The 16,389-nt window shown below is 40.4% G+C and overlaps 1 protein-coding gene across 3 annotated transcripts in view; it reads right to left on the bottom strand.

Moving 5' to 3' along the window:
• RAB3GAP2 (RAB3 GTPase activating non-catalytic protein subunit 2) overlaps window positions 1-15,968 on the bottom strand; it is a 41,008-nt gene extending 25,040 nt beyond the window's left edge. Inside the window, exons 1-8 of one of the 3 annotated variants that reach the window (XM_031595972.2) lie at window positions 15,784-15,968; window positions 8,460-8,527; window positions 5,938-6,061; window positions 4,448-4,529; window positions 2,440-2,487; window positions 2,254-2,329; window positions 2,030-2,131; window positions 848-947 (exon numbers count right to left, since the gene is read on the bottom strand). In XM_031595972.2, the coding sequence (XP_031451832.2) occupies window positions 848-947; window positions 2,030-2,131; window positions 2,254-2,329; window positions 2,440-2,487; window positions 4,448-4,529; window positions 5,938-6,061; window positions 8,460-8,527; window positions 15,784-15,892 (709 nt within the window). In that variant the 5' untranslated portion in view covers window positions 15,893-15,968. The remainder of the gene's footprint in view (window positions 1-847; window positions 948-2,029; window positions 2,132-2,253; window positions 2,330-2,439; window positions 2,488-4,447; window positions 4,530-5,937; window positions 6,062-8,459; window positions 8,528-15,783) is intronic. The other 2 variants (XM_031595956.2, XM_031595965.2) reach the window with 2 other exon arrangements.
• Window positions 15,969-16,389: the final 421 nt, after the last annotated feature.

Genomic DNA, 16,389 nt, shown 5'->3' with positions numbered 1-16,389 from the left:
ACAATTTATTTCTGTGGTCTAGGCATATTTATATGGCAACTCACAAGCCAAAGAATTACTTTAACATGATGTTGTGAGTTAACATGTCTAAGCACCACACAGCTGCCACTCACTTCCTCCACAAGGGATGGTGAAAAGAACTGCATGACTTGAGATAAAGACAGTTAATAGGTGAAGCAAAAGCTGTGTGCATAAACAGAGTCAAACAAGGAATTCATTCACTGCTCCTTACCATCAGGCAGATGTTTGGCCATTTCCAAAAAGGCAGGGTGTTGTCACACGCACCCACAAAAAAAGGCATTTCAGAACACTAACACTAGCTCTGAACATCCTCCCTTTCTACTTTTTTCCCCCAACTTTTACTACTGGGCACAACACCATATGGTATGAGAAACGGTCAGCTCTCTTGGTTGTGTCCCCTCTCAAGTTCTCATACACCACAGCCTATTCTCCAGCAGGGCAGTATGAGAAAAGGCCTTGACACTGTGTACTGTCCAGCAACAGCTAAAACACTAATGTGTTATCAACACTGTGCTGGTAACAAATACAAAACAGCATAATACGTGCTACTGCGAAGAAAATGAATTCTATCCCAGCCACAACCAGCACACAGCATTATGGTAAGAACGTACAAAGCAGTCAGCAGCACTCAGACAACTTGTCCTGTGAGGACATTTTCTGTGGTGTAAGGAATTCCCATAAATGCAAGAGATTCCTCCATACTGAAGGATAAGCAAGAAAGATTCAAATTTTACCTTGACTTGATATCTGATAAGCGTAAGTAAATAGTATTTCACATTACACAAAATAAAGAGACTCAGAAATAAAAGCTTTCTCTTAACTATACCTCTTGCTACCTGGTTGCGACATGCACGTAGGGACTGAAAGAGACTGAAACCATCAATAGTCACAATTGCTGCTGGATACAGGATACTTAGCTCTTCATTCTGTAGAAAAAAATTAAAGACAAAAAAAAAGAGAAATCACTGCAACTGTTATAACACAGTAGCTAAAAAATAAGCTGTTAACTACATGAAAACAAGTATTACATCCAAAGAGTTAATTTCTAACAAGCCCCAGGCAAAACAATAAGGCAGAAGAGAACTAAGTATTATGCCGTCCCATATATAAACAGTTATTTAGGCCTGACATTTTATCATTTTATCTTCTTTCAGTGACTCTTATGCTTGCTTACTACATTTTATGGCTTAGGGAGAAAATATAAGATTTACAGTAGCTTTTGTGAAGACCACAGAAAATCAGGTCTATCTAGAATACAACAATGCTTTATGAGCCAAATTCTGTAAGTAGATTATCACATGCATTACCACTTGGGCACAAAAACATTAACTTGGTCATATAAACTCAGGATTCAAATTCCTTAATGTTTCTGTATTTCAAAACCGATCTCAAAACATCATGCTAACATTGCACAAACACATGCATAAAACAGACTCAAATGTCTTTAACTTCATTAGTTTTCTGCACACAGCATGCCAACTCAGCCAAAAGCAAAGAAAGCTGGCTTTTCTACTAAGTAGCTTGAGCTCTACAAAAAACTTCTCTGTAGGAAACAGTCATGACGTACAGATTCTTAGCACTTTCATAAACATTGCTTTAATTTTTAGCTATCTTCTCTGTGAAAGAATGTAAATGCTTGTGAATGCATACATATAGCTCCTGGCACCTATCAAGTTTTGTTTTCTCCTTTCATCATCAATACATTATCATATTTTGTGCACATAAATGACAAATAGGAGAGGAACTAAGCCTTCCTTTGCAATGCTGCTGCTGAGATGACCACAACAAATCTACAGAATAAACTAAATACTACTAATAACAAAAGAAATGCTGAATCCTCCTCAAACTATACAAGCAAATATAATTCTAAAACAAGATATCCACAGTCTCTTGTAAGGAATTTTCTACCCATGAAAAAACTGATAAAGGACGCAGAGGATTCACAGAGAAGACTCCCTTTCATACCCCTTAACACTGCCACTTCGCTTTTGAAATAATCTGACAAAACCTGTTCTGTGACACCAGGATGCCTGGGAATTTCATAGGTTCTGCACTTAAGCTGCAGGACAGGATCTTCATTTAAAAGCTGTGCAAGAAGCAGTACTCCGCTCTAAAAGAGAAAGAATAATAAGTGTGACCATTACTGTCACACATTGTGAAATTAGATGTTGTTTAGAAATAGATGTTTATTACAATGGCTTTCTTGTGGGCTCACCGTGCTGAGAAACATACCTCAGTGTAAAAACGAACATAGCCAGAGGTGAAGCCAACCACAATGCAGGTCCAATCAGGACGACCTGTGGAGCTCCTGTTTCATAAAGATGCATTACAAGTTAAAAACAAATCCTGCTCTAAGTCATAAACATACAAAGGTGTAATGTAAGGAGAATGCATATTCATAGGAATATCAATCCTTACCTCTTCTGACTTGCCAATGGGATACACAATACACTACTCACACATTCACTAGAAAGAGAAAGATAAAACTAATAAACATATTTTACCTTCCAGTTGTAGAAGACTGCTCTACATGACATCTTGTCAACATTTTAAACATATTAACAATATAGCAATGCAGCACATAATTTATCAAGCTCAAACGAGAAAAGGCACAAAAAGAAAACCTTCCTTTTAAAGACATTTTGAATTACAAGGGCATATAAGTACCTAAACAGATTGCAGTGAGTGGCTATTACACTTTGTTATTGTTCTCTTTCATCACTTAAGTCTGATCATTCTGCCAGTGCTCTCAGTAAAGACTCACTGCTTAAAAAAACAAATACTACACCTGAACCACACTTCTCAAAAATACAGTTCTGAAATACATTATGTAGATTTTTACATCCACTGTATTCATCATTATAACTTGATAACATTTCAAGATGTAACCTGGTCTTCCCAAGTAATGGAAAGCATGGCAGGCACAGCATGCAGAAGGCAAGCAGAGAGGCAGGCTTCAATATCTCAAATCAAAAATTATTTAGCTGTTTCTACAACAGAAAGCTTTACACAGTCTAGGGAAACAGAAGCAGTACAAAGATTTTATGAAATACCGTATAAATTCAAGATTACATCCTGAACAACATTTGAAGCATAAAAGCTTCCAGTACTGCGGATTATTTGCATTTCAGACCACCTCCATTCCCCAAGGCTAGACAATTATAGAAAAAAACTCCTAAACACAAGTTTGACATGAGTTGCAATATAATCACAACTTAATAGCCATTTCAGTGAAATTTCATCTTTAAGAGGAAAGCTTAGCTGCCTCACAACAGTATTAAAGACAGCTCTGGGCAAAAAACACCACAAGCCTTTAGACAATCTGGCAGTGACTGCCCTACTGACACCTCCACAGAAATAGAACCCTCACCTACAGGAAACACTTGCAAATCTTAAATCAAGCTGTAACAAATTTAGCTACATCTATCTAAAGAAAGCCACCCATTCCAACACGGAGCTCAAAGAACAGTTTCTGAACAGAGGGTTTTGTTCGTTTGTTGTGCAGTTTGTTTGGAGTAGAAGACGACACGGTAATTTCAGCAGTAGAATGGGGAAAAACCCTGAAGAGACATGTTACAAAATAGTTCAAGTTCACTGCAGCAGCAGGCTTACTCATACAGATTGGAAAATGGCTGATTAATTCAGCACCTCCTGCAGCATAACAGAAGGCTGAAGCCAACAGGCATGCTCAAATGCAGACAACTCGAGACTGCAAACTGGATAATGAAATCCAAATCCTACTCCATATGGGAGATTCCAGAAAGTGTCAGTCTGGTTATTTGAAGACAGATCTAGCAGAAATTTCATATAAATACCAAATGTATTTCCAAGGCAAATTTTCTAAATGACTTAGAACACCAAAACCATTTCTGAAAGTGACAAACTGGTAAAAGGCTATTTACTGTAGAGGTCAAAGATAAATGAAATTCAATGCATCTGAACACAGAAAAAGCACATGAATGTTGCTCACCACTTGTAATTTGGACTGACTTCTTAACCAAAGAGAACTTCACATTTACTTGATATTTTGAAAATGAGAAGAATTATTTCTGGAACAATTTCATACAATTCCAGTTGCAACATCACTACCAAAATTCCATCTCTACTCTAAAAGAAGATTTTCATAAAGCGTTCTTCTAGTACAAGGCTTGAGAACCCAGATTTGATTTCTAATTTATATGTACATATGTTAAACTGCACAGACAGAATTCCTCCTAATTTATCTGAGCATGTCCTGAGACACAGAACCCATGAATGGTGACCTTCACAAAGCTCACCCAGATTACTCCGTTTTTGTTTTCAACATACGAATGTATGAAAACATAAATGCACTTGGACAAAAGCAAAAAACAAAGTTTACTTTATAAATTATTAATTATTAAATAGAAAAAAAATGTTTTAATCACAACTACATTCCAACACCTACCCTTCTTCAACACTCAGACAGCCACTCCAGCCAACAGCATACTGCATTTCTTCTTTTCCCTTGTCACTCTGCTTCCATTTAGCTATGATTAAAAATAGATGCCATCTATAAAACTGTAATGTCTCACATCTCACAGAAGTCTATTCCTAATTGCTCTTTCATAAAATACATCTTATCACACTTAGATTAACCACAAGTTACATACCTTGAAGACTAAAAAAATTATTTTTACTGACTTTTCTAAAAAAACTCATCTTTGTACAAACTTGCATAGAACAATCACAGAAATGCCTGGGTTGAAAAGGACCATAATAGTCATCAAATTTCAACCCCCCTGCTATGTGCAGGGTCGCCAACCACTAGGCCAGGCTGTCCAGAGCCATATCCAGCCACATCCAATATACTATTAACATCATTATGAAATGACCAGTTTTGTTCAAAAAGTTACATACAGTAATAATGTAATACTTCATAATAATGAAGTAATACTTCATTAAACTTTAAAAGGTTCAATTAATAAAACAGAATCTTAGGGAGAAGAGTACTAAGCAAATGCAAACTTCTTCCGGGATGATCACTGAAGCTTAAAGAAATAACAAAATTTTAATGCTAACCCTGAGAACATGGAAATCCTACAGTAAGTCTGACAAGTTTTAATCAACACAGTGCTAGAAAACACAACACTTTCTTATTCAGAGTGCTATTACAACTGACACTTTGTTTCATCAACTTCCAGTTGCAGATGGACAACTAGGAAAACTAGCACTGTGTGGCATTTGTTTGATTCCTAAAGTTTAAGACACAAGGACATTTGTGCCGCTGTGTGGTATAATTACTGCTGAGCAGTTCAGCAGCAGCCTCCAGCAGATAAGCTAGATCATCTCCTTATTCTTGATGCAATAGGAACTTTCTGAGGACCACTGCTGTCTTATTTTCTTTGATAAATTAGCAACTAACCCACGAGTTTTAGATCACGTAACTCCTCAGAGAATAACATTTGCAGTATACTAACTTAATGCAATCTGCCTAATTACCTAACTCCTTTCTTTTAAAGCCATTACTTCTTGCCATATCACTGCACTCCCCGATAAAGAGTCCCTGTACATTTTTATTGCAGGTTCCCTTTAGGTAACAGAAGGCTACTTGTAAGGTATCCCCAGAGCTTTAACAATCCCAGCTCTCTCAGCTTCTGTACACAGGAGAAGTGCTCCACTCCTCTGATCATTCTCATGACCCTCCTCTGGACCTGCTCCAACAGCTCCATGTCTTTCTTATTTTGGAGGTTCTTACAAGGGCAGAGTAAAGGGAAAGAATCACCAACATACCATGCTCATGTACTGCAACTGTTAATGGCAAAAGATAAATGGAAGCTGGCTCTTCAATGTTCATATATTACTAAGGATAACTCCAGAAATAGGGGAAAAAAATAGATTTTGCCCTGACTACTATTAAATGTATATGCTTACATGCTTAGCAGAACATATACTTACACACTAAAAAGACTGCCTTCTGCTCGTTAGCTATTACCATCAGGTCATTTGTTGGTGACAAGGACAACACACAGTCTTGAAGCCAGTAATTTCTCTGGTTCTTGGAAGTAGATTCTTCTTCTTCCTACAAGTAAAGCTTTAGTTAATATATGCAGTGACTTTTAAACACAGCACAACCTGCAAGATTCAAATTAACACTTTGGCTTAATTTCAATACCACTGCTGAATGCACAACCACCTATCAAATTGCTAGAGCACAAATTTGCATAAAAAAACATGATGCACAAAAAGGCATCAACCTTACACTAATTATATCTGCAGGTCTGCAAATTAGTAATGAAGCTGCATTTGTTTGGAAGAAACGCAAGTCTCCTCCAGAGAAAAGCTGCAGGAAGAATTGACAGACCACACTCATGATTGCCTGTTACATTCATTTCCTTTCATAATGCCACAGCATTAAAAAGTCACTTTGTGCACATAAAGAATACACCGAATGCCCATCATCTGGTCAATATTAGTACAGTACAAATACTCTGATAACTACCTTTGTCCATGCTATCACTTGATTCATACAAGTGAATCTTTTTTTCATGTCATTCTTGTCTGTTTATGGATGCCAAATTCTACAGTAACACTTTTTCCCTAATTACACTGGGAGCTAGGATTGTAATATTTATTTTCACTTTTCCTTTTTACAGTTCAAACATGGCAAAAGATTTAGAGTATATTTACTAGCAAACCACATGGTTCACAACAAGCTACACATCCCAGTTAAAACTAGCTCCAACTCAACTAATTATAAGAAACATATGAGGATTAAATGCAGAGCTGTTTTCAACTCCCTAAAATGAAGTAGTACAAAATTCCTCTGAAAGAAAAATATATATGTGTATATATGTAGAAAGATACTTCAGACACTGAAACAGTGGGCATGGAACCCTGCTGCTCAAGGCAGTGGTTGTGGTGCTGAGCTGGCAGAGTTCAAGTGTTGTTTGAACAGTATTTTCAGACATATGGTTTGGATGTTGGATTGTCCTGTGTGGAGCCACAAGTTGTAATAAAAATGTGACCTGATAAATTCACTTTGTTGAAATGGGAGCTCAATATCCACCCTATTTGAGAGTTCCTATACTCCCTTTTATTCCCTGACATCAGCATGGGAGTGACTCATCCAGAGGAGACACCATGCTCTTTTAAACTTTTCACCTCAGCTGTAATCTGTTTTCCTCATTCAAGTAAAAAGTTGAAGATTCTGCCCCACTCCTCAGGCATATTTCCTGCACACTGAGATAAATACAGAAGAGGGGTTTTTTTTAGCAAGGCGAGGCCTGGATTCTTCAACCTACCCTATTAGCTCTAACATGGAATTTATCAAGCAGTTTTCTTCAGATGATTCATTCGGATGCAGAGGATTTCTACAGAGACAGCTTCCCTAACGTCTTATGCAAGTCATCCCTGACAGCTACAAGTCTCACCTCAACACCAATCCCAGGCTAGCTGCATTATTCTCAAATACACTTGTTGGAAGACGGATGTTTTTCTCCCTGTAAAGAGCAACAGTGAAGCCCTCATCCTGCTTGTTTAATTTCATCTCCTCTTTAATACCATCCAAACATCACAACATAAAGGAAGTACTATGTGACTAGTAGAAAGATATTTACATCAGTGGTTCAGGATTTCAAAGTCTACACTTAAGACTGGTTGATGACCATAACTTCACTGCCATGCCCAGGCCCCCAAAAGCCACCATTCAGACAGCTACTAACAGCAAAATATAGAAATACGTTTTTCCTTGCCAACATATCTACTCTTTCCTTTTTTCCCTCAAAAGCTAATTTCAGGCACTTGTTCCAAGTGAAATTAAAGTCTACGCATCTTTTTTTTTTTTCTTTAAACCATTTTACTCTTTCACTTTTATCCAAAACTGATGCATTTCCAGCATTCCTCATTCCCCACGAATATTTTGGACAGTCATCCCCTAACCACACAGGCAGCTGCAAACCATTAAAGCTGACACAAAGGACACAGCATGTAATTACATCAGCTTACATCATTGTTTCTAGATTTCTGGTAATTGCACTTCCCAATATTAGTTATATACAGGAATGGCAACCAGCAAGAGAAGAATGAGGAATGTGACTTGTTCAAAGCAATGAAACAGACTGCAATGAAAAACACCCATTACCAGGTAGGTACACTCAAGTTTTTACATCAGTTCTAAAAGATCGTATCAGTCCTCTTATTTATTCCTTAAAATCAGAAATAATGCACTTTAAATACTGAAATTACTACACTTTACGTTGCATTCCTCTACTCAAGTAATGCTCTCTTGCAAATTGCAGAAGAACGTTTTAGTTCAGTGTTTATTCTCACCATGGTATTTTTACATGCAACTATGAAATAGTTTTTCTAAGAGTCACCTGGATTCTGAGAGTAGATGCCTGAATTTGTGCCTCCACAGTATCTGCAAGGAAAAATGAGACTGAAATGCAGAGATCTAGAACTCACGCATATGAACTTACAGGTTCTGGTAATTCTGCTTCATCCCAGGCTCCCCAGCCACCATCTTCCCAGTTTGTTGGTTTACCTGCTTCAAACAGACAAAAAAACAGTCACATGAATATGACATAAGCAAGAGAAAACACAAAGTGGATTGCTGGCAGTTGTTTTCCTTTCTCCACCAATGCACTGCAACTTTATTAGTGGCAGGTACTAAACAAGCTCTACAGGGAAAAAAAAAAACTAACGAAGAGGTAGAGCTGGATTTCTTCCTATTTATTTTCACTTTCAATCTGTGAAAAAGCAAAAAAAAGCCAACAGAATAAAGATGTAATCTAAGTACAGATTAGAAACAGGTGCAGGAGCACCTGACAGAGCTCTGGGCAGTAACAGCTTACAGTGCCTGGTGCAACACGTCCTTCAGCAGGGCCTCCGCACTTTACTGAACAAATTATTCAACCACTTTAGCCTTCTCTCAATTCCTCCACAGTTCTTTCAGGAGAGCCAAAATAAACTTCTAGTTTGTTTCAGTAAGCTAAAGTGACAGGAGCTATGAATACCTAAGACCTTTCTGTAAAATCTAAGCTTTAGCTTGATTCAAAATTGTTACTGCTTCAAAGACAGCAAAAGTACAATCTTGTACATATTAGCAGGCAGCTAGAGAGAAAGTAAGGAGACAGGATGCTCTCTCATCCCTTCAAGGATTCACGTTTGTGCCCTTGAGCATCATACTGATGAAGGTCAGAAGCCCTGCAACATGATAAGAACCATGTGTGAAAAATTTTGTGAAATAATTTTGTATGAAAAAAATATCTTCCTTTCCATATTGGTGTTTTTGGTTTGTTTTTCAGTCAATTGCAGGACAAGCTGGTAGCAAGGTAAGTCCATTCTGACAGGAAATGACTGCGTGCAAGGAAATTCACCTCTGATAACAGAATCTCCACAGCCAGGACAACACAGATTCAACTGCTCCCAAAGAAGCCACAGCAAAGCTGAAGCTACAGCCTCCACAGGGAAAAGGAGAACGCTGGCACTGCCTATTCACCTCTTGGCAAAACAACCCAGGGGAAAGTTAACAAGACACCAGTCGGTTTCAGTTACATCATTCAGAAATCTCAGGGAAACCACAGGCTTACAAAATAGCTCAAATATGCTGAGAAAATTGCAATTTGTAGAGAGAAGCCTACTTCTCAGCTGTCTTACAAGGGATGAGGCATTGGTCTTTGATAACAACATTTGAAATTCTTTCATCTAAAAATTCTGAACTTGATGGGAACTGAAGACCCAAAGGTTAGTTGCACACAGGCACTAAATAGTAAAAGATGCACATCTGCAGTGAGCAGGTTTAACACAATTCTGAACCACCACCATCACTGAAAGCCTCAATAAGACTACAAGCTTATCACTGTAATAGCTTAAAAAAAAAAAGTATAGAAATTGATACTGATGTTACTGCTTCAGATTTCTTTAGACTTCAAGCATTTCCTGAGGGGTTCTTCTAAGAGTTTCATTAACTGATGTCACGGCTGCATGGACCTTAACAAGTTTAAGCATCTCATCTCAACCTAGTTTAAATTTAGCTTTAATCAAGAAAGGTTCAGCCATTTTGGATGACCAAACAGCACGAACAAGAATGTTTATACCAAGAACACTATTTTTCTAAAAACCTCTGGCTACTTTAACAACAAAATCAAACTAGAAAACAAAACAGAAATTGAAATCTATACTCTGTTCATGCAGATTTTTTAAGCTTTTGTACCATTAATGAAGAAAAACAACTCTAAAAATATTTTAGTTTAAGAAAGAAGCACTCCACCAACGCTGCTGAGGTGTTTCACAAAACTGTGTATGACCAAATATCTAATACATGAGTAACCTTTGTTAAAATTGAAACCTCTCCACCATCTATGAAATGGGTGAGTCAGCCAGCTTACTGCATCATCGCCAACACAGAGCTGGCTGCGCAGTTATCTCAAGAGGTCTACCTATGTAACAACAACAGGCAAGCCCAAATACAAGATGAGGCTTTATGACTTTCCAGTGTACAAATAGATAAAGGAGAATTACGGCATTTTGCATATGAGCTGCAAGAAGAAAGCAGAAACCAACTCAATATTTAGTTTAAGCTAGCTAACCAAATTCTACTTCCATTTGCGTTTATTATCTCAAAAGAAAAAAAAAATCTCCTTCCTATATAATTCACGCAGGAAAGAAAACTGCCAGTGCATCACAGTCCAGAGAGTCAAAACCACCTCCAGGAAGCACCATCAGGGCCGACGCAATCCCCACAGCACAGAACAGACCAACTATTCCACCAGAACTCTGCCACATCAATGCTGAGATTCAACACCCACCATAAAACCCTCATCGTGACAATTCCTGCAGCCTTTCCACGCACAGCTACACTATAAGTGTTGTAATCATCTTTCAGATGAATCTAGATGGCTCAGAAATCCAGACAGATGGGGAAACATGAGGTAATAGTGAGGCATCATCCCACTGGTGATGCTGCAAAGATCTCTCACAGCTGTGACCTGCTCTGTAAGGCCAGCATGTCCTCCAGCTTACAGCCATTACAAGCTTACTCCTTTGTATCCACTCAGTATTACACAGACTGCCCCACATACTTTAATGATGCGCATTTCTCAAGCCCCTGTATGCATTCGTTCCATCCTTGCAGGCATGAATTCTGGAAAAATGGTGCCTCTATCCTTATCAAGAATTTCAACTCATGCAGTGCAACTGAAATGACAAGTGAAGCAGGGTATTAAACAAGTGATTCATCTCAGAAATAATGGAGCTTCAACCATTCTGTGCATTCGATAATGCTTCAGCCACAGCACAGCATTACTCACTAATGTGAATGCATCACAAAATATTCCTCAGAAGATGGAAAACACGTGTTGAAAACTGAGCCCCAAAGCTACAGTGATCAGACTACCCCTACATATGTGGATACACGACTGAAAAAAAGTTCATTTCTTTCTTTTAATGAGATAAATTTTAACAAAGCGTTCAAGACAGAATATTGTCTTCAACACGGTTTTAGATTTTAGTCCATAAAGTCTCAAGCTGTATCATTGAAAAATGTAACACATATGTCCTACTTGTATATAAATCCAAGTCAAGCACCGATTTGTTATGTGCCTGGATTTCACATGAGAAGAAATACCAGCTTCTTTTCTCTTCAGGCCAAGGAATTATTTAAAAATGATTTTACAACTCTCTGCCATTCAGTAAACACAGGACATTTCTTCCCAAACTCCCCCTGACTGGAGACTGTCAGACATACTGGGCTGCTTTGACAGCATTACTAGGAAGCCCTTTTGCAGATCTGTATTGTTCCTATCTTAAAACAAGTGAAAAAGAAAAAAGATGGCATTCAAATTAAATTTGCCCACTAATCCAAAAAGAAACAAAAACCAGCTAATGTATTTCTTGTGACCATCAAAAGAAGAAACTGCTTTAATCCAAGAAAAACAATCATAATTTAAAATGATCCTGTACTACATAGCTTTTTTTAAATAATGCTGCAAATTTCCATGGTTTACAGTCATAGAGTATCAAAAAACAAAGTTGGAGGTAGCACTGCACGAAGGAAACATCGTGAAACAATATAGCACTGGAAAGAAATGAAACTGATGACACATAAAACATTGTGCTTCCTTTTTCAAGTGCAAGTCCCAGCTCCAGTTATCAGTCACAGAGAGGAAGAAGGAAGGCTATCAACTAAAGATGTTACAGCAGTAAAAACAGAAAAACAACCAGAACAGAACAAGTAAGAACACCAACAGGTGTGAAGGATATTTGGACAAAGTACTCTGACACCACTTTACCACGTGAGTTGAGAGCACATCATTTCATCTGCCCCCATCTCAGAATGTACTATTAGATATGAAACATAACAAAGGCATTATCCTTTTTTATATATTACAGAAATTGAAAGAAAGGAACCTTAAATGTATACAACACAATCCGGAGAGTGAGGATCTAATTAAAGAGGCAGTACAAAAAAGTTTATTGAGAGGCTCTTCAACAGGAAAATACCAAACTGAATAAGAGGCATACAGATGCACTTAAGAATCCCATAGCCAAATGCCATTTAGAAATTAATTTTGTAATGCAATTTTTTAACCTTGTTTGAAGCTCTGAAATAAAAAGCCTGGCTTTCTGAATTTCTGAATAAATTAGTTAGCCTAGATAAAGCCAAGTGTGTTAAGCACAATTCCAAATATGTGGTTTCAAGGAACAGGGCTGAAGAATGCTTTTCAGGATGCTGCCAATTTAATACTGCGGGGTTTTGGAGAAGAGTTCCTCTACCATAGTTATCTATCATTCCTACTGTAAAAAGGGGCAGAGAAGTGATATGTCTTGGCTTTAGACATCATCTATCAAGGTCAAAACATCCCCCTCAGTCTCATGCCCAGCCCCACCCAAGGTAAACAGCAGCATTTCAGTGCTGTAGGCTGGGCCATGTACTACCCTCAAGTCACCTGCTTAGTATCACATGCAAGCATCGTCACCTGGGAGCTCCCAAGGAGAAATGATTTGGGGGGATGAATGTCATTTGTGTAACGGGAGATAAACACACTTGTGAACTACAAATTTCTGCACATCAGGCAAGTACTAAATTTTTGGTTTTACTTCAGGATGACATCCCCAAATCCTACCTAGCATCAGGCCACCTGGCTACATAACTAACGTGCTGTAAATTGGTTCGAAAGACACAGTTCAGGATCAGCATCTGGTAGAACAGAGATCCCTGATCTTACTTCAAATAAACTACAGATAAATTCCTCAAATTATAATGACTATAGAAAACTTAGGTCTTTTTCTGATCTGCCATACAAGTCAGCTGATGACTAAGAAAAATGACTGGCTTAACACGTAGGTGTAAAAAATAAAGGAAGAGAGACAAAACAGCAACTCAGAGTACAAGACCTCAGGAGCAGCAGTGACTGCATTACCTACACCATCTCACCCAGCATAACATGTTTCCAAACATCCTCACAGCTCAGTGACTCAGTTGCTTAGACTGCAGAGTGGCAGGAAAGCAGGCAGCAAGAAACAATGACTATGATTTCTATGATTTCTGAAACAAATGTAAAGGGAAAGGAACCTCCCATTCCACACAGCCAAATCCATGGTTTTTTTTTTTTCCTAACTTAAGATACTTACACAACTTGCTCATTTCTAACATGACACCTCACCAAATTATAACAGTGCTCCACCTGATCAAAAATGAATGCACTGAGACACTGTGCTCCAACATGGCCTGTTTCTGTGCTTAATTAAAGTCGCTTTGAGGATTCTAACTCACTTCGAGCCAACAGCTGCAGTATCAAAAAAAAATTACAGCCACCAATCCAAAAGATGTGAATAAGTCTAAATGAATGGTACTCTGAGAAACACTCAGTTTTGATACTCAGCCTTGATGACTAAATAAGCAAATACAAAAATAGCCCCAAATAGAGCCTACTCGTTAAAGAGGATGAACAGCACATTCCAGAAATGCAATCGCAATGCTGCTATCATTTTTTCATGCTTCTACAACAGACAAAATGCCTCCTCTCTTTACAACTGCCATTTGAAAAATCCACACCAACAGAAGCATCCAGAATCACAGAATGGCCAGGGTTGGAAGGGACCTCAAGGATCATGAATCTCCAACCCCCCTGCTACACGCAGGGCCAACAACCTCCCCATTTAATACTAGACCAGGCAGGGGAGGTGCTCCAGTCCCCTGATCATCTTCGTGGCCCTCCTCTGGACCCTCTCCAACAGCTCTCTGTCTTACTTGTGCTGGAGGCTCCACACTTGGACGCCATATTCCAGATGGGGCCTCACAAGAGCAGAGTAGAGAGGAACAATCACCTCCCTGTCCCTGCTGGCCACTGCTTTTTTGATGGAGCCCAGGATACCATTTGGCTTCCGAGCTGCAAGGGCACACTGAAGTTCCTTTACTCTCATTAGTCTTGCATGTACTATCGAATGACAGAGAAATACTTGAATTTCTTTCAACATGCACCTTTAGAAACACAAACACATTACAATCCTTGGCTTTTACCTTCAGTATCCAACAGGCACTTAATAGGATGCTAGCAGTTCCAGAATCCTTCCTTTAGATACCACTGACACTAAGAGAAGAGCCATGCAGAATCTGTGTGCATTTTTTGGAGTACCATAGGATTAAAATGAGAAGCATGGTTGCAGAACATTACTGCTTTCTATTAGGAGTTTGAAATGCACAACAATCGAGATGAGCTACATAAAATTCTTCCTAAATTACTTCTTTCCAACTGCACTTCGACAATTAAGTGTATTAAATTCAACCATAAACACAAAAAGAAGCCAACAAGATTCAGCAGTAAATTAGTTACAGTGTATTTTTAAGTTTTCACAACCTCTGTGCTGTCTTGCCCCTTCTAATCCCCTACAAAACCTTTTAGATTTTTTAAATAAGCATCTCAGCATTCCCTCATAGCTCAGTTCATAATGGGAGAATCTGAGAAGGATCCTGATCACCTTCTTCAAATGCATTCCTTCCACGCTTATTGCCAGAAAGCCCAAAGATTGTGCTAAAGGTGGCTCAAATAAGAACAAAAGCAGCCACGCAGCAACTCACAGCAACACAGTTAATGCCATCTCACACCCCTGTCTCTGTGCTGTGAGCTCTGGGTTTGGGTCTGCGGTCATTCTGTGGGAACACAGCGAGCTCGGCTTTTTCAGACTAGATTTCAGGGAGTCATTTTTCACTCAGAGGGCAGTGAGGCCCCAGTATTGCCCATACAGCTGTGGTGCCCCATCCCTGGAGGTGCTCCAGGCCAGGCTGGATGAGAGCAGCCTGAGTTGGGGAGACAGCCCTGCCAAAAGCTGGGGATGGGGACGGGTGATCTCTTCCAACCCTAACCATTCTATGATTTGGATTGCCCCGTGCTACACAAACCTGGCCTCCTGACTAGTTGCTGCGTGGCTTCTTTAGTTCTCCTTGGAGCCACCAAACTAACTCTTAGCACACTCACAGCGCGTCTTGCGATCTCAGACATGCGCACTTTAAGAGAACCCTCCGAGAGCTGCACTCCTTGAAGTAGGACACCGCAAACTTCCACCGCGAAGCCGCAGACGCGCAGTGCCTGAGGAGCTTCGCTCACAGCCCACGGACGAAGACGAGTACGGGAGATCGGACGGGCAGCAGCAGCGCCCAGCAGCAGAGCCTGCAGACGTGGCACGCCCAGCCGGCACCTTCCTCGGCGGGCTGTGTCCTCAGCACAGCCGGGCTGCCGCCCCGCCGAGCCCCACACGCGGGACCGAACCCCGGGTCCCCTTCCAGCAGCGAGCCGGACTCACCGCTCTCTCTGCCGGCCGCGGCGCTGCCCTGGCGGCGGTGCGGGCACAGGAAGTCGCGGGCCGCCTCCAGATCCTGGAAGCGGCCGAAAGGGACGAGGGCGCACGACATGGTGCCGCCGCGCCGCCCGACCCGGAAGCGGTCGCCGCCTTCCCTCGCAGCTGGAGCCGCGCCGTCCCGCGCAGGGCGCATGCGCGGAGCCGAGCGCGCGCCCCCCTCTCCCCCCCTTCCTCGCGACGGCCGTCACGTGACGCCGGCAGCCGTTGGAGGGGTGGCTCGGGCGCCGCTGTGAGGGGATGGCTGCTTCTCGCCCGCTGCGTGGTGCTGAGGGCACTCAGCCTCCAGGCGGGGTTTTCACCTCGGGGCCAAGTCGTTATGCAGTAATTGGCACGCGAGAGGTGCCTGAGTACTTGGTTGAGAGGAAGAACCGGCTTCTCAGCCGCCCTGTGTCTGAAGAGAGGCGCATTGAGGCGCTGACTCGATCTCATAATCTGAATTCTTGCACTGTGGCTCTTGGTTGGATGTAACACCCACCAATTTCTGTTCCATCTCTGGACACTGAGCATCCTCTTGGCAGCGATGAGGGTGACTAGGTAACACCAGGATAG

Source organism: Phasianus colchicus, chromosome 2 (assembly GCF_987193195.1).
Source record: "Phasianus colchicus chromosome 2, bPhaCol1.hap1.1, whole genome shotgun sequence".
Taxonomy (NCBI): domain Eukaryota; kingdom Metazoa; phylum Chordata; class Aves; order Galliformes; family Phasianidae; genus Phasianus; species Phasianus colchicus.
Note: the sequence above shows the minus strand (reverse complement) of the source record. Positions and strands in the feature narration are given on the sequence as shown.